The sequence below is a fragment of the Lagenorhynchus albirostris genome, chromosome 1, assembly GCF_949774975.1.
Source record: "Lagenorhynchus albirostris chromosome 1, mLagAlb1.1, whole genome shotgun sequence".
NCBI classification, from domain to species: domain Eukaryota; kingdom Metazoa; phylum Chordata; class Mammalia; order Artiodactyla; family Delphinidae; genus Lagenorhynchus; species Lagenorhynchus albirostris.
Window position 1 is genome coordinate 29,449,005 of NC_083095.1, and position 20,757 is coordinate 29,469,761.

Here is a 20,757-nt window from a genome sequence, read left to right on the forward strand (position 1 = left end):
TTAAATGCAGTGTGTCTGGGTCAGATTGCAGACTGTGTCTTGCAGACACTCCCCCAGCTCTCCACTCCCTTCACCACTGCAGAGTCTTTGCTCTCATCAGGACTTCTGCTCCTGTCCTTCACATTCGTCCATACAGAGGAGACCTGAACCTTTTTTGTTATGAATGGCCTTTTTGCATTGATCCCTGTAGGCCACCTGCTGGGTCACCACCTTGGCTCTGGGTTTGTAAAAAGGACTTGGCTCTTCGATTATACAGTCTGGGCTACGATTATACAGTCTGGGCTACGGAGAATTGGGCATTGTCTTGGAGAGGAAGGAGGGATGGTAATTGCCAGTGTGACTTGCCTTCCTTTAGCGGGCCCCATGAGCCCAGCAGGAGGCTTAGGATCTGTTAGATCATCACTTTTCCATGTTAACTGTGCCTCACTAGGGTTTCCAGAACTTTTCCTTCTATCACAGTGAAATTCTAAAGTCCCAGGCCCTGGTTTTGCGTTGTCAGGATAGCAGAGCTCACTGTTCATTTGGAAGGTTTTCTTGTTCAGCTTAAGCCTCCTTTTTATGCATTGCCAAATTTTGAGGGTCGGTTTTTGTTTTACATCTTGGCAGCCTGTGCTCGTTAAACTTCCCATTTCATGCTGTTTGGATTTTTGAGTTCCCTGAGGGCCATTCAGGTTTTATATCTGGTCAAGGTGGTGTCTTCTGGCTCCTCCGTTCCTACTGAGGGACCAGGTGGTTTTCCAAGAAGAGATTACTCCTTTGGCCCTTTCTCCTCACACAAGAGTAATAGTTGCTTTACCTGTGTAGTGATGTTGATTGCAAGTGTGAGAGAGGCACGTGGGTTTCTGAAAGAAACTGCCCTCTCTCTGCTCAGTATTCAGGGCCTGGTTAATTCTGGAGCTCTGGTTTTGGCCCTGGGTCTGGCTCAGGGTCAGAGACTCTTCAGCGTAAGCGGCGCTGCCTCCTTTTGGCGGCTTCACTGTCAGCTTTTGGGCTTCACTCAGGGCTGGATGTAAGAACAGCATGAATCATGGGAAAGAAGGAGTACCTCATGAAGCCAACAGCCGCTGCAGATACTCTCACCAGTATGACAACCGGGTTTTTACCTGCAAGGTGAGTCCACCCAGCTTCCTCCCTAGCAGCTGGCTTGCCGGCCACACTCTCCTTTTGGGAAGACTGGCTTGGGATCATTCTTTGCTGCATCCCAAAGTATTTGATACTCAAATTGAATATCTCTGGAACTTCTCTCCAGCTCTAACCATAAGAACTCACATGTCTGTTGCTGGGGACTCCTTGGTTTATTTTTTTAAGCTTCAATCCCCCTTATTTTGTTGAGCTTATATATGCAAGGGCCATCTACCTTGACTATCATTCTTTTCTTTTTTTCTTTTTTTTTTTGCCGCACCGCGCAGCTTGTGGGATTTTAGTTCCCTGACCAGGGATGGAACCTGGGCCCTTGGCAGTGAGAGTGTGGAGTCCTAACCACTGGACCGCCAGGGAATTCCCATACATTGACTATTCATTCTTAAGAGCAGAAATGCTGTTCAGAAACCCAGTTTTGATGGATTTCTCCTGTCTGTGACAGGGATATAATTTATAGCTCAGTTTTGGGGCCCGGGATGGGTATATATTCAATTCATAATCATTTAGGGCACTGACTTCCTTTTTTTTTAAATTTTTTAATTTATTTTATTTTATTTTTTTTCGCGGTATGCGGGCCTCTCACTGTTGTGGCCTCTCCCGTTGTGGAGCACAGGCTCCGGACGCGCAGCCTCAGCGGCCATGGCTCATGGGCCCAGCCGCGGGGCATGTGGGATCTTCCCAGACCGGGGCACGGACCCGTGTCCCCTGCATCGGCAGGCGGACTCTCAACCACTGCGCCACCAGGGAAGCCCGAGGTTTTTTTTTAAACATCTTTATTGGAGTATAATTGCTTTACAATGGTGTGTTAGCTTCTGCTTTATAACAAAGTGAATCAGCTATACATATACATATGTCCCCATATCTCCTCCCTCTTGTGTCTCCCTCCCCCGCTCCCTATCCCACCCCTCTAGGTGGACACAAAGCACGAAGCTGATCTCCCTGTGCTATGTGGCTGCTTCCCACTAGCTATCTATTTTACATTTGGTAGTGTATATATGTCCATGCCACTCTCTCACTTCGTCCCAGCTTACCCTTACCACTCCTCGTGTCCTCAAGTCCATTTTCTACGTCTGTGTCTTTATTCCTGTCCTGCCCCCAGGTTCTTCAGAACCATTTCTCTTTTTCTTTTTTTACATTCCATGTATATGTGTTAGCATATGGTATTTGTTTTTCTCTTTCTGACTTACTTCACTCTGTATGATAGACTCTAGGTGCATCCACCTCACTACAGATAACTCAATTTTGTTTCTTTTTATGGCTGAGTAATATTCCATTGTATATATTAGGGCACTGACCTCTTTAGAGAAAGACCTTCTTCTGCTGTGCTAAACTCAGGGTCTGTAAACCCTCCGCTGGTGTGGTTTGTGGGCAGTGGGGCTGGACAGGGATGTGGAGAGGCCAGGGGGTCTGGTGGACAGAGTAGAAGCTGGCAGAGTGCTCCATGTTTCAGGCCTGCTACGAGAGAGGCAACGAAGTCAGCGTGGTGCCCAAGACGGCTGCTTCCACCGACTCCCCCTGGATGGGTCTCGCAAAATATGCCTGGTCTGGGTGAGTTTCAGCTACCGGTTGTTTGGTGTGTTTGTCTCTCCAGGCACCTGGTGGGGTTACAGTATCTATTTGCCTTCCTTGTAGGTACGTAATTGAATGTCCCAACTGTGGCGTGGTCTATCGTAGCCGGCAGTACTGGTTTGGAAACCAAGATCCTGTGGATACAGTGGTGCGGACAGAGATTGTGCATGTGTGGCCCGGAGTAAGAGCTGTTTTATTTTCCTGTTTTCTCTTGTATTGTCCAGTCCTGTGTGTGGGAAAGCAGAACTTGTTTACAATTAAGGTTAACCATGAATTTCAATATACTGGTGGTTTAGGAAAGTGTGATCTGGAGAGCCTTTCTTGTTCTAGACCCTTAAATTTTTTCCATTTCTTCTTGCATAAATATTAGAAGCACAACTTTATTTATTTATTTATTAAAAAAATATTTATTTGGCTACACCAAGTCTTAGTTTCATCATGTGGGCTCTTAGTTACAGCATGTGGGATCTAGTTCTCCGACCAGGGATCGAACCCAGGCCCCCTGTGTTGGGAGCGTGGAGTCCTAACCACTGGACCACCAGGGAAGTCCCTAGAAGCACAACTTTAAATAAACTAAAAATTGCTGTATAGTTACATTGCCTTAGCAAATAAAACTTTATTTTTTCATATTCTCCTCACTCATTTTCCTTATGTGTATGTTTGTATAGATGCAGTTACAATTTGTGTGCCACTTTTTTCTCATACACAGTTTTGCTTTGTTTCTACATTGTTTTCACTTTTCACAGTTCTCATTTGTAATTACTGTGTAATATTCTGTCTAGTATTACAGTTCGATTTCATTCATGCTGTTTATGATTTTTTTTTTTTATTATCGAAGAAAATGCTATAGTGACCATCTTCATGTAAGAGAGACTTTGTTTTGGAGTATATTCTTCTTGAAGTATATTCTGAGAAGCGGAATTACTATGGATGGACCTTTACTGTTTTTAATTTGACTTTTGAATTCAAGATGTTGGAAAAACAAATCTGTTCATGAGGCAGTGATATGGTGCTTTCATTCTGCATTAAACCACCATTCACACTTGGAATTACCCATCAGTCACAACACATCCAAAACCTTTTTCCTTCACGGAAGAAAGATAAGCGATTTTCTCTAAGGGACTTATTTTACTTGGTTGGTGTTCCCCTTGCTGGGTGATTCCGGTCAGCTTAATAGGCCTATCTGCAGATCCACCTTTTAGCTTTCCTGGATCCTGCAGATACCAGAGAACTGAAGATTTCCTTATTGCTTTGTCATCTTCTTTCCAGTTTCCAGCTGCACTGGAATTGGTTACTGCAGTGTGGTCTCATTTCTGCAGGCCATCCCCTTGACATGATGGTCGAGGCCATTCTGTCCCAAGGATTTAACGTGGTCTTGAACTAGTATAACTTTCTCACTAGACTTCTTTGATCAATATCTTTTGTTTTCGATCTGTGTTCTTTCTTGTAAAAGCTGTCATCCTTGTGGTAGTTTATATTCCAAGAAAACAGTAATACGAGTTTATTTTTAGGCTGTATTCCTCATAGTCCTTGGGATTAGGGAATATAGGCTCCTCCCCTTCTCTTTGTTCACTCATTCATCACCATATGTTGTTGAGTACTATGTGCCCAGAACTGAACTAGATACTTACAAAAAAGAAAAGGGATTATTGTTCTCAGTTCAGTCTAATAGGGAGTTGGATGTATAAAGAGACATTGCACTTACATGTGGAAATAGGATTTCTAGAGATGTGCAGATATTAGAGGAACTGAGATGAAGGGTTCCTAACCCAGTCTGGGGTGGGAGGCCTCCTGGAAGAGATGTCCTCTTCTTTTTTAAATAATTTATGTTAACCCTCTTATTTATTCACTTATTTTGGCTGCATTGGGTCTTCATTGCTGTGCTCGGGCTTTCTCTAGTTGCAGTGGGTGGGGGCTACTCTTTGTTGTGGTGCGCGGCTTCTCATTGTGGTGGCTTCTCTTGTTGTGAAGCACGGGCTCGTGGTCTTCAGTAGTTGTAGCACGTGGGCTCAGTAGTTGTGGTGCACAGGCTTAGTTGCTCCGCGGCATGTGGTATCTTCCCAGACCAGGGCTCGAACCCGTGTCCCCTGCATTGGCAGGCGGATTCTTAACCACTGCGCCACCAGGGAAGCCCGAGGTGTCCTCTTTACATAAGTATTTCCTGGGTTGTGTATCTCACTTACAGCAAAGTAAGTTCTGAATTGAACAGTTGTACACCAAGTGTTATGGTCACCTTGAAGAGAATAATAATATCAGCAATGACTCATGGGTGTGATATTGTCTAGAAGCCAGAGGGATTCCTGGCTCATCCCCGTTCTTCTCTGCCAGGGAGTTTGTGGTTCTGAGTTGGCTGTGATGAGTGTATAACTTGTTTGAGACCCCTCTCTCTCCTTCTTTTTACTCCCTTTGCCCAGAGCATGATGGGAACCTGCATTTTCATTTCAGACTGATGGATTTCTGAAGGACAACAACAATGCTGCCCAGCGCCTCTTGGATGGGATGAACTTCATGGCTCAGTCCGTGTCTGAGCTTAGCCTTGGGCCCACCAAGGCTGTGACGTCCTGGCTGACAGACCAGATCGCCCCTGCCTACTGGAGGCCCAACTCCCAGATCCTGGTATGGTGTGGCAGGATGCCCTGCATCCCTGGCACGGCCCGTTCTGCTTGTGCCGCTCTGCCCTGTCCTAAGCTTGCTCTGTGAGGGAGGCTCTGAATTTCTCTCTCGGATTAGCTCTCAGAGTGTTGGAAAGGGTGGGGTATGTTGAGGCAGCCAGTGTCCTCTTTGCCCACTGATTTCCCTTTGTTATTTTGCAAGTATTTTCCTTGCAGTGGATTTTAGTTTCTTTCCCTGCAAGGGCCAGTTATTATTGGTCAGATGTCTGAGGTCATACATATAGAATCTGGAGGAAAAGGGGCCATTAGAGGTCATTTAGGGTCATCCTCAGCTTGAGACATAAACCTCATGGCACCTACAGAAAGGGAGCACCCAGCTTTGGCCCAAGCACTTGTGACAGGAAACCCGTTCCTCATCAGCTTCCCAGAGGCTCTTTTGAGAAGCCGTGAAAGCAGTGAATCCTCATGGCTCTCTTAGCTGGGATTGGTGTAGACCCTTCTGGAACCCTGCGACTCAGCCAGATGGATTTGGTACCTTTCCAGGCACTTCTTGGAAGAAAATGTTAATCACCGCTGTGCTTCAGTAGTGGGTATTTTCATGTGGCTGGAGATCTTAGGTCCCATCCTTTGGGATCATCGGGGTCCTGCCATTCCCAGATGGTCCTGGGCATCTCCCCCGGGTTGACTTTCTCAGCTGAGCAGACGTGAATGTTACCTGCCTCTCTGTTTTGGGCTTGAAACAGAGCTGCAACAAGTGTGCTACATCCTTTAAAGATAACGACACCAAGCATCACTGCCGGGCCTGTGGGGAGGGCTTCTGTGACAGCTGTTCATCCAAGACCCGGCCAGTGCCGGAGCGGGGCTGGGGCCCTGCGCCCGTGCGGGTGTGTGACAACTGCTATGAAGCCAGGAATTCCCAGTTAGGTAACGTGGGGCCCGGGAACTGCATGGGTGGAGGGGGAACCTCTCTCCTTGGCACTGGGTGTTGGGAACGGGACTCCCACCTGCCTGACCCTGTTCCTCACCACGTCACTCTTCTGAGAGTAGTTGCTCCCCGGTCTTGCCCAGTTATCCTCTAAGCTCTTTGTTAACAGGGTCCTGGGGTGCTATTCCTTCCGGGGCGGGGGGGGAGGGGGTGTGTTAAACCTGTCCTGTGTTAACCACAGGCTTTAGACTGAGTCTTATCTCTGGAGGAGGTTCTAGGTCATGCTCCTTGAACCCTTCTGGCTCACTGTAAAGGAAGGTTATAAAATAGCCCCAGAGGGTTGAGGTAAAGGACTAACAGATCTCACCGGCTGCAGTGTTGGTGCCCATAGCCCAGACCCTTGCCATCCTTGCAGGACAGCACAGTGGTACCCTGGGAGAAGCATCCAGAATGCTCTGCTGTTGCCCCTGAGTTTTCCATTTGGGAAATGACTAAGAGATAACAGCTTTTCCTTCATCATTGTCTGCAGATGTTACTGAGGCACAGGCAGACGATGAAGGCGGGACGCTGATTGCTCGGAAGGTGGGCGAGGCCGTGCAGAACACTTTGGGAGCTGTGGTGACAGCCATTGACATACCACTAGGTGGGCCTGGCAGTGCCTCTCTTGGGTGCAGTGTATGTGGGATGAGGGCTTTCATAGTGCCTTGGGCTGTTGTTTTGTCAAAGTCTTACTGACCTAGATTGAGTTGGGCAGCAAGGAAGTGACTGAAAATTTACATTTGCTTCTGCTGAATACCTTGGTGGTTTCATGTTTATTCCTGGAGGCCATCCTCTTATATCATTTATTGCTGCATAACAAACTACCTGAAAATGTAAAGGCTTAAAACAACCCGCATTTTATCATGTCTCACAGGAAGGGCAATTATTTTGCTCCAAGTGGCATTGACTGGAATTACTGCTGGATTTTCCAGTTTGGTAGCTGGACTGGTCTCGAGGGGCCAAGCCAACCTCACTTACATGCTGGGTAGCCTGGCAGGGATGCCTCGAAGGCTGGGCTCAGGAGAACTCCCCCCGCCATTCCCCATATTCTCCAGGCCTCTCCACGTGGTTTCTCCAGTGGTGGTGGGCTTCTTACGTGGTGGCTCAGGACTCTGAGACAGGCCTGGGCCTAGAAACTGGCTCTTCTGCTACAGTCTGCTGTAGTCACAGAGCCTGCCTAGATTCGAGGGAGGGGGCAGGTTATCAAAGAATTTGTGGCTGTCTTTAATCCGCCACACCAGCCAAACTGTTATTCCTTTAAGATTTAAGACAGCCACTCACCTCTGAATGTGAGGGGTGCTTATAACCAGGATGGGAAGAGGGAGAGGAAGGGAAGCCCCGCCAGCGTGTGGAGGGCTTAGGCAGGGCTGGCCGGGCCTAGGGTATTTAAGCCCATTGTAGGGGAGAGACCAAGGGTTCCTGGGTGGGTGTGATGGAAACTGCTTGGATTAGATTTAATCACTGTGGCTCACAGAATGAGCTGATGATGAGTTTTTGACTTCAGGGTGTGGGAATAGATGGATTTGTCGAGGCTTGATGCTCAGGTTGCATCTGCTCTCAGGGGTAACCGGGAGAGGCAGGGGCTGCCCTTGGCACAAAGTCTGCCAACTGTGCTCACAGGTGCTCACCTGCTGAGCCCTCACTGGCCATCGGGTCCCAGTGCATCAGACACATTATTTCTTGTAATCCTGTAACCACTTTTGAAGGTGTGTTGTTAAAGATGAGTAAACTAAGGCCCTGAGAATTTAAGGAACTTCTTAATCCCGCAGCTACCAACTGACTTAGGCTCAGTGGAACTGGGGTGAAGGTATGTCCTGACTCCAAAGCCCAAACTTCTTTATTGTTACTCCATTGGTTCTTAATTCAGCCCCACTTTAGGCTCACTTGGAGAGCTCAGTAGATACACAAATGTCAGTGCCTAGGTCCCAGCCCCAGAGATCCTGACCTGGGTGGTAGGCGGTGAAGGAGACCTGGGTGGAAGGGGGTGATCTGTGTGCAGTTAGACTGAGAGCCAGTGAAGTGTCTGCGGATGGCTTCTTGCCTCGTGGAACTCGGGGTGATGGGTCCCACGTGTGCCGCCTGCCATGGTTCCTTCCGTGCTGCAGGTCTGGTGAAGGATGCGGCCAGGCCGGCGTACTGGGTACCAGACCATGAGATCCTGCACTGCCATAACTGCCGGAAGGAGTTCAGCGTCAAGCTTTCCAAGCACCACTGCCGGGCCTGCGGACAGGGCTTCTGTGACGAGTGTTCCCACGACCGACGGGCTGTCCCCTCTCGAGGCTGGGACCATCCTGTCCGAGTCTGCTTTAACTGCAATAAAAAGCCTGGTGACCTTTAACCCCAGCTCCCTCTCCGAGTCCTTCACAATTCCTTAGGTTCTCAGGGTTAGAAATGAAATCTCGCTGAGGTAGGCCCTCCTCCTGGTCACCTGTTGTGGTATGTGTCCTCTCTGCTCATCCTGAGGCCACTTTCCCACGGTGGGGGGTAGGACAGATGGCGAGCCAGGGTGAGCCTGGTGGCGGGCCTGAAGGCACGAACCCCTCAGGGCAGGGGACCGAGCAGCTTATAGCGAAGGGGAACGAACCTGAATCCATCGCATTTTATTTCAGTTAAAAGTTATACATATAACACACACACACACACACACACACACGTACATATAACACACACACACACACCTGTATATACATATGAAAGGAACATGGAGTGTATTCAGGCTGCTGCTGGCTGTGAAGACCTGCACAGTCTGTCCCCAGCACAGAATCAGGTGGCAGTGGCAGCAGGTCTTCCCCACAAAACCGAGCCATGTCCAAGGCCACTGCGTTGCTAGTCACCTTTTGCTGCTTCTTTCCGAGCCTTCGAAGCCTTCATGCCCCTCAGCTGCTGGGGCAAGTGAGCTTCCCAGGTACTTCTCGCTTGGGATAGCCTGTGGAGGATCTCCCTGGGCCCTCCAGAGTCGGATCCCAATTCCTTGCCTAGGCCTGTCGTGGTCAGAGACCACCCAGCTTAGCATGCAGGTCATGGATGGGTGGCAGGTGGGGGGTACGGGCCTCAGACCTCAGAAGTCCAAGTGCAGGTGACGCGATGGCCCTCATACAGGGGGAACACGGAAGGAGATGGGCCTTCCCCAGTGTTTCCTGCTTGTTGATGCTTCCGTCTATGCGAGCACTTGGCTTTCCCTGCCCAGAAATAGAGCACCTGCTTCCCTCCCCTACCAACCCCCTTGAGCCCACCATCTACTGAGTGTTGCACTAGGGTTTTTGCTTGTTTTGAAGCATCTTAATTCTTTATTCCCAGACACACAACCCCTCTAGCTATTGGAGGGGTGATCATGAGAAATATTCCAGGGAAACAGAGCACAGAATGGACTGTTAGTGGGGTTTTTTTTTTTAAGTATATATAAATATTTCAACAGACCACTAAGAAAAAATTCTCTCTCCGGTCCTGGCAAGAGAAATCAGATGAACTTTGTTTCTCAAGAGCTGGGACATCCATTTCTATTGTGACTGGAAAGAGACTGTTGTGCTGAAATGCTGTCATCATGGTGGATTTTATCGTCCGTGGCCAAAAATGAAGAATTAAAAGTGACACGGTTCTTGACTGAACTGGTGGGTGGGCCGAGCTTCAGGGAGGTGCGTGGCGTGAGTGTTACTGTAACGTGAGCCCTGGAATGTGTTGGTCCCTCTCAGACCTGCTTCCTTACTGCCTCCTATGGCCTATGACCGAGGCCCTGCTCTAGTACTGTGTATTATTAAATTCGCCGTTATAAAGGAATCTTCCTGCGGAATATGGACTGTGCTGCTTCTTTCCTTTAACTTCATGCGTGTATCTTGCTACCTCTTTCTAGTTAAGAAAGTAGCTGGTGGCTTTTAGAGCAGAAGCCAAGTGAGAGGTATATTTTACCTGTAAATACCTCAGTTTATTCCCCGGCAAATCCTCTGTCATCACAGAAGAGAGTAGGTGTTACTAGTGACCTATGGAAACCCTGGGAAAAGACTTTTCTCGCTTTGTACCTGTTGCTCTTTGTTCCTCTGCCCTGCCTTGCTTTGTCTGTTCAGCTCCTGTTGAACAACCGCTATCCACTGTCTCCTGTTCTGTCATTTAGGGGCGCCCCTGAGCATGGGAGGATGCTGGACCACATAGGGAGGATGCATAAAAGTCTTCCGAACTCTCTTCCTTACACTAGTCGGACCGGTAGAGGAAAAGAAGGTAACCCGGTGTCAAAATAACCAAAGTTTCTCTTTTCTTGCCCTACATACCCAGGGTTCATCTTTTTCTTTTCTTTTTTTAAAAAATTAATAATTTTTTTTGCGGTACGCGGGCTTCTCACTGTTGTGGCCTCTCCCGTTGCGGAGCACAGGCTTTGGACGTGCGGGCTCAGCGGCCATGGCTCACGGGCCCAGCCGCTCTGCGGCATGTGGGATCTTCCCGGACCAGGGCACGAACCCGCGTCCCCTGCATCGGCAGGCGGACTCAACCACTGCGCCACCAGGGAAGCCCCAAAATTAATTAATTTATTTTTGGCTGCATTGGGTCTTTGTTGCTGCACCCGGGCTTTCTCTACTTGCGGCGAGCGGGAGCTACTCTTTGTTGCGGTGCACTGGCTCTAGGCACGTGGGCTTCAGTAGTTGTGGCACACGGGCTCAGTGGCTGTGGCTCATGGGCTCTAGAGTACAGGCTCAGTAGTTGTGTCACATGGGTTTAGTTGCTCTCAGCATGTGGGATCTTCCCAGGCCAAGGCTTGAACCCGTGTGCCCTGCACTGGCAAGTGGATTCTTAACTACTGCGCCACCAGGGAAGTCCCAGAAAATTATCTTAAGGAGATCTTAAACTTCCAGAGGAAAAGTAAAAATTCCATTCCCTCCAACACATGGGGCCTAATAGATTTCTTGAGCAGGAGACCCCGTTGGCTCTGCTACTTATTAGCAGGAGACCTTGGACAAATTGCTTTATTCTCAGCTTTTTCTTTGGTATATAGGAGTGACCTTCACGTGCTTCGTAGGGTTCTAAGAATTAAAAGGGAATAATGCTGGCAAAAATGGTTCATTCAACATACTAAGTGTCTAGATGTGGCAAGTGCTGGGGAAACTAAGCTTCCTCGAGGTTTCTGTGAAGCTGAGACTCAACAGATGAAAGGAGTGGAGGACAGCTTGAGCAGAGGCCCAGATGACGGAGGGACTTGTAACATGTGTCCTGAGAGCACCAGGTGGGAGGTGGAGAAGGGGCAACAGGGTGAGGCACATGTGATCAAATCTCAAGATGCCGCACATTTTATTCCGAGGTACAAGAAGGCGTTGAGTGCAGGGATCTTTGGGAAGGTCATTCCCGTGGCAGTGGCCATGTGGTGGGTGGCCTGGAGAGGCAGACTTAAAGGAGTGGGCCCAGGGAATTCCCTGGAGGTCCAGTGGTTAGGACTCTGTGCTTTCACTGCCAACGGCCCAGGTTCAATCCCTGGTCGGGGAACTAAGATCCCACAAGCAGCGTGGCGTGGCCAAAGAAAATAAATAAAAATGAAAGGAAAGGCTTTTACTAACATACATGAATGGAGAAATGGAAGAAGAAACTGAGTTTAGCCTGCAGTTGTTTTCAGAGGTGGTAACATGGAAGATTTAGACCAGGGCAGATCGAGGGCTGACAGGTAAGTGGGGCTTACTTGGTCTCTGGGTGCCCTTGTTGGGGGACACCAAGTGTTGATCTGTGGACATTTCTGGTAACCAGTTTGTGCCACTGTTCTCATCTGTTTAGAAGGCTACAGCAAGCGGACAGCAAAGGGTTTATTGGGGCTCAGTGCTGCTGCCACCATCCCCTGCTCATTCGCCACCTTTCACTGTCACCTGGGGAATGGGGCAAAATGCCCTAACAGACCTGCAAGTGAAAAATGCTTCCAGACTGTGCAACATACTAATCTTTGGGACACTAAGAAGCAAACATACCAAAATGCTTAATCAGCTTCTCTGCTGAGTTTAACCACTTCTCATATACTCTAGACCAGGGGTCCCCAACCCCTGGGCCGCAGACCCGTATTGGCTGGTGGCCTGTTAGGATCTGGGCCGCACAGCGGGAGGTGAGCTGCGGGCAAGCGAAGCTTCATCTGCCGTTGTTCCCCCACCCCGCCCCCCACCCTGGTCCGTGGAAAAACCGTCTTCTGCAAAACGGGTCCCTGGTGCCAAAAAGGTTGGGGACTGTTGCTCTAGACCAAATGTTAGGTGCAGTGACTGCTCACTAAAGATAAAGAACAGATTTTGAAGATGTCCCCCACCTCCTTTTCTTAAAAAAGGGAAACATAAAACTAATTCTTTGACAACTGTATTTGCCTAGCAAGAAATTTGGGCTATGGCACAGCTGATGAGTTAGGGAGGTATATAGGGATAGAGCCCCACATGTCAGAACTCACCAGGTATTCTGAGTAGTCAGTCGTCTCCACTGTCTGTGAGATCAAAGTTGGACTGAATAGCCACAGCTCCATTGAAATAGTACAGAATAGTGGCAAAGGCTCTTCACCAGAGGTGCAATACCAGTGACTGTAAAGAGCAGATCATGTAGTGAACAAACTAGTATGTTGTGAGAACTTTTAACTTTGGGGGCAAAAGTATGAGTGATATTAGGGTCATGGCTCAGCACTTATGCTTTTTTGTGCTCTTGGGGAGGGGCATGTCACCAAAATTAATCCAAAAGACCCTGCTGTGACTGCGGTCACCAGGACCCTTCAATCATACAGCTATTTCCTGGGACCTATGTGCAGGTCGGTATGCCAAGGCTGTAAAGATACAGGGGTGATGTCTCAAAGATTAAACAAACACCTAAGAAATTTGGTAACTGGCAAGCTTCTTAGTCTTTGGTGAGTGCCAGAAAAGTTCATTTACTTAGCAATTAAATATGAAATGTTAGCACTGCATGTTTACACTCGCACCAAGCCACTTTGTGATTTCTCCTTAGCACTAGCTGTGTGTGATACACAAGTACTGTCAGCAAATAGAGGAGTGTGGAAAGTAGAGAACGTGATCTCTTCTGGTTCCAAGTCCCAGCTCTCCACTTAACAGGTCTGCGTGGAGGCAAGTCATTCAATTTCTCTGTGCCCAGAAAATGATGCTAATAGTTTTTATGTTATTACTACTGTCCTACCTCCTTCATACGTTGTTTTAAGGATCAAGTCAGCTAAGGTGGAGGAAAGTTATTTATAAAACCTAAGGCACTAAAAGTATTTGTTGTCACATATTGCTCATCTACCAGATGACCAATCTGATACTCTCATGTTTTTTGGATTGCTCTCTCTGTACCTAGTAGGACACAGGACACAGATGCATAACACTCAAGGGGGTAACTGAAGAGAGTTCAACTGGGGAAGCACCCTGGGCTAGCAACAGTGAGATGCAATTATCAGCTGTAGGTCTGAAGGGACAAATGGAGAGAAGTTACTGGAATCCAGAGAGCTGTGTTCCAGCAGAAGCTGTAGACTTGGGTAGAGGAACACAACCACGGCCCACCACACCCCAGCAGAAGGGGAGTCAGGGAACTAACAATCCCTCAGTCTTCTGCCTTCTGCTTTCCTGCTGCTACATCCCATAGGCTGAACCCACCCTGGGCCAGGGAGCCTGCTGAGGTAGTCCATAGCTTCTTGGGGCACAGGAGCAAGTGGAAGCTTTCCAGCAGAGCCATTAAAACTGGTCTCAGTTTCTTCCTCACACTGGGTTTGAGCAGATGTTGGTTTGATGCTACAGCAGCCAAGCATCACGATCTTCTAAACCATTAACAGAAGCAACATGCCATGTCTGGTTCTTTCTACGTTCTAGTTTATTGTTTGGTAGAAAGGCTCTTTGTATTAACGCGTTGTATAAACATCTCACAAACTGCTTCTCCTAGATTACAAAAGTCAAAGCCAATTTTCTTTGAGATGGGGCCCTTGAATCTGACATTCAGGTCACCATGATAGAAACAGGAGCTGCTGTACCTAACATTCTGGAAGGTACTTCAACATATGCATGCTAAGGCCTGTCTAGCATCTAAAAGGATCCATCTTTCCTTACAATGCCTATACATGGTAATGAATGAGAATCCCAGAGATCTGACACTGGTTATCGAGTGAGTTTGAGAAGGCTAGTTTAATGATTCCCAACTCAGCCGTAAAATCTCTAGAGACTCAGATAAATGACTCCCCCTTCTCTCCAGCTGGCTTTCTCAAGTATAGATGCATGTCTTTCTGGGACCCAGGCACTGACTGTCAACAGTCTCACCCAGTTTCATCATTAGGCTTCTTGAAAGGGCTTTTGGTGAAAGCAGCAGCTTTAGTTATTGTCAATCTTCAGCCCTTAGAAAAGTATTTTTTGTTAAAAAAAAAAAAAAAGGTGGAGGAACTATTCTAAGGAATTCAACAAGGAAATAGGTACCTTTTATGAAAAGGACTTTTAAGCTTCTTGAACCCACAACTTAACTGAAATAACTGAAGTGTCTCCACATAAAATATAGCACCTTTTCCCCGGCAGCTGGACGGATGGGATATGCATACACAAAGGCATCCATCTGAAATGCCCTCACTGAAAATGGCAATTGTGGCAAAAATATGGCTACCTATGCTCCCCTGAGTCACATCCACAGCTCTCCAGGCTGCAACCTGCAGAATTAGCTGTAGGAGAAGCAGTAAAGGTCCTGTCGGATGGCCATGAGCAGCCCTGGCGCTCCCCGGAAGCCCCCAAGCCGAGAAGAGAAGGCCACACTGGGAATGTCGGCCTTGGAAGTGGGGTGTGGGGAGGGTATGGTTCTGAGCAGCTGGGCATCATGGAGACTCCAGATTCTCGTGTAGCAGTCCTGGCCCACTAAGAAAGAGGGAAGACACGCGGCAAGTTAGTGAGAGAATGCAGAGAGCCTGTGTACCTGTGGCCCTGGCTTCTATGATTCCTAAGGGCTAAAGGTGATTTCACATGAGCCAAACAAACTCACAAATGGAAATTATTTCTACTGATAAGATGTCCCTTTTGAAAATTAAAGTTATAGGACTTCCCTGGTGGTGCAATGGTTAAGAATCCACCTGCCAATGCAGGGGACACGGGTTCAAGCCCTGGTCCGGGAAGATCCCACATGCCGTGGAGCAGCTAAGCCCATGCGCCACAACTACTGAGCCTGCTACAACTATTGAAGCCTGCGCGCCTAGAGCCCGTGATCCACAAGAGAAGCCACCGCAATGATAAGCCCACGCACTGCAATGAAGAGTAGCCCCCACCCGCCGCAACTAGAGAAAGCCTGTGCACAGCAACGAAGACCCAACGCAGCCATAAATGAATGAATGAATGAATAAGAAAAAGAAAATTAAAGTTACAGGTTGCCCTGGTGCTCTAGAACCACTGATTGCAGGTGTTCAAAGTGACAAGATGCACTGGCTGGCTGTGACACCCTGGGGTGTTCACGGGGCATCTTGGCTATCAGGTGACCCATTCTGCTTTTCTTGGTGACAAGGGCTATTCAAGAGGGAGCCCAGGCCACCTGTTCTAGATGACATGCAGCTAGTTTCCTTTTTATGAGAGAGTAACCAGGAAGATCTCATAACTTCATTACATCCTGGGGACAAATCAGGTGACAACTCTCCCCAGAGCATTTTCTGGTTTAATGATTCAGTTCATAAGACTTCATAGTCTTTCAGGGTTCATAGTTGAGAGGAATCTGATACCTGACACCACTGGTTACAGCAACTCAGATAGGAAATATGTGCTACTGGAGATCTTCAGGGGGAGAAGGGCAGACCTTAGGCATCATGGATTTTAGTGTGCTTTTGACGATCTGAGTTGACTCTGACCTTAGCTGTGGTTCATTCAGGTTGTACCATTCAAGGATTACTGCAGCCAGCCCACTCCCCACATCTGCCTCTCAACAAGGCTCATATCTTTTCTACTGTCCAGAACACAGAAACTCTCTGGAGATGAAAATTTGTGGAAAACAGACTTAAGGAAGCTAATTACTGGTGGTGGTGACAGTAGTAAATAAGTCTAAGGAAGTTCTAGCCAAGTGATGCTTCTTAGCCACAGAAAGTTTCATAGCATATAAATACTTTCCGTAGGAATATTAGAAAATTTGACATCTGTGAAGACTGGAAACATATTCCTTAATGCCAAGGGCCTACTATTTAATTTGTCAAACTGCCAAATAATCATATAATCTGTGATCAACTTGTTAACTCCTTTCAAGGGGGTTTGGTGCTAGAAAGCTCTGCTTCTATTCTACAAATCATGGGTTCACAGCAGTGGTGTTAAAGGAACCAGGTTCCTTTACAATGACCTCCATCTCTTTTCTTAGCATCCTCTGGTGGAAACGGGAGCACAAAGAACAGGGAGCCCAAGCTTTTTGACAGGACAGCTGCACGATGGGATTGAGGGTCACACTGAATGCTGACCTGGTGAATAGGCTTAAACTCCACACCCAGGTCTCCTAAACCACTGTTTTATTGCTCCTCACTCATCTGTAACTGAAGTGACATTTGCCCAGTCATGTGGGGACACAGGGCTATCCACCTGGTGAGTGTTAAAACTGTTGCTTACTAATGTCCAACTCTACATCCCATCTTAACTCCCTGACCCCAACTGTCCAAAATCCCCTTTATTCAGTTTCGTTTTAGAGTAATTTCTCCCTTATCTGCTTAAGTTGCTGGCGCTCCTAAGGGACAGTGTTTGATGGGATGATCTCCTCCTCCCCAGGTACCTGCCACCACGATTCCTTCTTCCTCATGCACGTGCAGGGGCAGGTGGGCATACTCGTTCACGTGCCCTTCGTACTGCCTAATACACTTAGTGGTCCTCAGGTCCCACAGCTTGATCTGTGGGAAGAAGCACAAGGGGCGGTTAGGGAGGGTCCAACAGGTACACTGGTGAAGCCCAGGCACGAAGCCAGAGAGGGCGAGGTGGTCTCCAAAGACCTCTTCAAGTTAGAAAATATGTCTCAAACCCCCGAGCCACAGAGTCCATCAAAAGCACCACGACCAGTTTCACGTCTGTTTAGACCAGATTGGGCTCCCAGCGGGCAGCACAGCAGCTGCCCCGCACAACTCCCAACTCCCCTGGTCTCCAGATGCCTTTCCCCGGCCGCCATCTGACGTCAGGGTCTCTCCTGCAGAGCCCCTCCCCCCACCCAGAGCCAGCTCCAGCGGCTGGAGAAAGTCAGTGGTATCCGTACCGTTCCAGCCATGTCGGATGCCATCAGGCATTGCTCCTCTTGCAGGATTTGCACAGAGGTAACTGCTGAGTCATGTAACAGGCGGGTGGCTTTCCAGCCCTTGCCCTGATTTCGACAACGGAGATCAATGGCAAAGATTTCGCCGGAACGACAGCCATTAAACAGCAAAGGAGCCTGCGGAAAGGGGGCCTGCTCAGTACCTCCCTCCCAAGGCTGGGAGGGGTGTGCCCTCCAGAATACACCCCTGCCTCCCCTCCCCTATCCCAGCCCCTAGGTCAGAGGTATGCGTGGAGCAGGTTGGTTAGGGTTTGAGCCTCAGTGGAGATGGAAGGGCTCCTTATCAAAGGGTCAAGAACTGGACACCATGAGTCCCTCCAGTGTCCTCCCCGCTGGCTGCCAACTGGCCCCTAAGGCCTCACCCTGAACCCCTCCCTGTGAAGTGAGCGTGTGCCCTCACTCCTCCCAGGTCGTTAGTGAGAAGCTGGGTGATGAGAGTGGTGTAAGAGAGATCAGAAATCCAGGTAAGACATGGGGTCCCAGACTGAGTGGGAAGATAGCTGAAGAAACCTGAATAATGAATTCTGTGCTTATTGCCCAAAGCAGGGTTGGCACATCTTCCACCCTTTTAAAGAAAGGTGGCATTTTTTTTTTTGCGGTATGCCGGCCTCTCACTGCTGTGGCCTCTCCCGCTGCGGAGCACAGGCTCTGGAGGCGCAGGCCCAGTGGCCATGGCTCACGGGCGCAGCTGCTCTGCGGCATGTGGGATCCTCCCAGACCGGGACACGAACCCGCGTCCCCCGCATCAGCAGGCAGACTCTCAACCACTGCGCCACCACGGAAGCCCGAAAGGTGGCATTTTCTACAGGTCAAGTGTTTGAAACGTAGTAATGACTAGAATTTTGCTTTTTAAATTTATAAAATGTGTAACTTGACAGCTGCAGATAAAAGTGTTATGAATTGGGACATACTTAATTTATACATTAAAAGGTTTTACTGTCCTGCTGGCTAATCCAAGTACTCAAGAATTGCTAACAATTCATAAGTTGTTTAAAGGCAGCTGAGCCACGCCCTTGCGGATCAGCCAAATTTCATTCAGCGCTGACTTATTCACCACGTAACCTGTTAATCACTTCTGCTGCCCTCCTTCTCCCTGTAAAAGAGGGAGGAGGACTAGACTCCACACAGGGGAATCCCATTCCAATCCAGCAAAATGTCCACTCTTGGGAAACTTTCTATCAGGCCCTTCCCAATCCAACCAACCATAACAGCAAACTGCTGGGCCAAGACGTCACTGCTGGTCCCAAATGACTGCCGGTGTCCCGTCACCACGCTGGTCACCAGGACTCGCCGAGACAAGCCTGACAGAGACGGAGATGGGCGGACAGTGTCACTTGAGGTGTGGGGAGAGGGACTGTGGACAGGGGTTTAGGGTCTGTGAAATCCTTTACCCTGGGCACCTGGGGAGGCAGCCGTAGCTCACCTGTACTAAAGCAGTTATTTGCCTGGATGTTCAGGGACCACGCACAGGACCAGGCCCCGGGGATCCGGAAACTGCAGAGCATGCCAGGCCGGTCTCCTGCTGAGGGGACAGTAGTAGTGTTAGAAAGACTAACAGCTCTCAGGGAGGCAGTATGGTGTCAGATAGGAGGATTTCAATTCCAGCTATGTGGTCTCAAACTTTTTTCAAAAATAATTTCTTTAAATTGATAAAACATACATTAAGGGTACAAATCATAGTATACACTCTAACGTATACTATGTGAAGTATAGCTATGTAACCACTACCCAGGTTAAGAAATAGAACATTCTAGTACCCTGGTACCCTTCCTGTCCCCTCCCAATTACTACCCTCCTCTCTCCTCCCTAAAGGGAACCACTATCCTGACTTCTCACACCATCTTTTGGTTTTGTAAGGGAAATTCCGAACTTCTTTTTACCTCAGTCTCCTCATCTGTAAAATGGTGATAATATATATTCCCACCTCATAAGCTTGCTGTATGATGAAATGCCAGGCACCAGGGTAAGTGCGCGTTAAATCATTTAATCCTCCACGTAACCTGAGGGGGCAGGTATTTACTTTAGAGAGCTTAAGCGATCTGTTTAAACTGGTAAGGGGCACAGCTGGGATTCATGTCAGGTCTGCCTGAAGCCTGCACTCTTAGAGGCCTGATCCTTGTCTAATTGATCCTAATTCTCTGAAAGACTGAAAACTTAATATCCAGAACGCTGCCAGGCAGTTGGACTGCCTTCAGCCAGACAGAATGTAAGTATCCCTGACAGAACCTGCCATACAGTAGGAGATTAACAGATGCTCTCTGGGCGATCTATATAGGCAGCCCCAATAAATATTTTCATCTCTTGTACTGGTTACACACACTTTTAACTGTTCCGGCTGCTGAAATGACCCAAAGGAGGGGATAAGTGAAGATGCACATGCTTCTAGTACAAATCCTGGGTCAGGTTTAAGAAATCCTCCCAGGTGCTCTGCAGACTGTCCCCACCCTGCGAGCTCCGACTTGGGCTCACCAGCCCATGGTTCCCACCCCTCCTGTCCAAGCCATCACCATGGAGCTTATGCTGCTGTTGGCTGCAGCTCCTGGGAGGAAAAGGACAAAGATGTCCCTTAGCACCTCCTTATCCAAAGGAAAAGGACCCCTTGTACCTGGATGACTACTGACAAACAATGACGCTGGGAGCAGGGTGGCACAGCCTGGAGTCTCTGCAATTCCCATGAGGCACAGCCTGGAAAAGCCGTTAAGGACAGCCAAGTACAAGTCTCCTCTGGGAGGAGAAGGGGCATCAGTACCCTTCGAAAAAGGTATAATAATACCCATCATCCACATTTAACATGTTTACATTTTCCATATTTAGTTTCAGATTTTTTAAAAGGAAGAAAATGTCACAGATACCGTTAAAGGCCCCCTTTTAACTTTCCTCCACTCAGAGAGAATCGCTATTCTAAAACTGGTCTGGGTTCTAGGCCTTAATATTTCCACTACACATTTGTCCATCAACAATATAAAGAACACATTTACGTGTTTGATTTTAAAATGCATGTAAATGGCATCACACAGAATCTCCTACAACAGCTCAACCTGCATTGTCTCCTAGATGCAACTGTATTCATATTTGTAACTCCAGTTCATCTGTTTTCACCGCAGAGCATTCCTTTGTATGAACAGACTATTTATTTATCCAGTCTCCTGCTGATGAGCACTGAGATGGTTTTCGCTTTTTTTCCCCCCTCTGCTGCTGAAATGAGCCTCTCTTCCTATCCTCCTGTCTCCCACTCCCATGTATGGGAGGCTTCTCTAAGAC

At 48.2% G+C, this 20,757-nt stretch overlaps 2 protein-coding genes across 11 annotated transcripts in view; one reads left to right on the plus strand and one right to left on the minus strand.

Moving 5' to 3' along the window:
• The window catches only part of ZFYVE1 (zinc finger FYVE-type containing 1), a 49,253-nt gene extending 39,181 nt beyond the window's left edge, over positions 1-10,072 (plus strand). For 2 of the 3 annotated variants that reach the window (XM_060139870.1, XM_060139880.1), the window contains exons 6-12: positions 1,002-1,110; positions 2,591-2,688; positions 2,773-2,890; positions 5,155-5,325; positions 6,065-6,245; positions 6,776-6,889; positions 8,391-10,072. In XM_060139870.1, coding sequence (XP_059995853.1) covers positions 1,002-1,110; positions 2,591-2,688; positions 2,773-2,890; positions 5,155-5,325; positions 6,065-6,245; positions 6,776-6,889; positions 8,391-8,623 — 1,024 coding nt within the window. In that variant the 3' untranslated portion in view covers positions 8,624-10,072. The remainder of the gene's footprint in view (positions 1-1,001; positions 1,111-2,590; positions 2,689-2,772; positions 2,891-5,154; positions 5,326-6,064; positions 6,246-6,775; positions 6,890-8,390) is intronic. The other variant, XR_009538910.1, reaches the window with a different exon arrangement.
• DCAF4 (DDB1 and CUL4 associated factor 4) overlaps positions 2,260-20,757 on the minus strand; it is a 41,330-nt gene continuing 22,832 nt past the window's right edge. For 3 of the 8 annotated variants that reach the window (XM_060139900.1, XM_060139942.1, XM_060139934.1), the window contains 6 exons: positions 20,102-20,181; positions 18,920-19,018; positions 18,700-18,797; positions 17,440-17,613; positions 16,969-17,083; positions 14,056-15,095 (listed from right to left, as the gene is read on the minus strand). In XM_060139900.1, coding sequence (XP_059995883.1) covers positions 14,902-15,095; positions 16,969-17,083; positions 17,440-17,613; positions 18,700-18,797; positions 18,920-19,018; positions 20,102-20,181 — 760 coding nt within the window. In that variant the 3' untranslated portion in view covers positions 14,056-14,901. Of the gene's footprint in view, positions 2,936-8,095; positions 8,596-8,920; positions 11,809-12,679; positions 12,807-14,055; positions 15,096-16,968; positions 17,084-17,439; positions 17,614-18,699; positions 18,798-18,919; positions 19,019-20,101; positions 20,182-20,757 lie in introns of those variants that run through there. The other 5 variants (XR_009538917.1, XR_009538918.1, XR_009538913.1 and 2 more) reach the window with 5 other exon arrangements.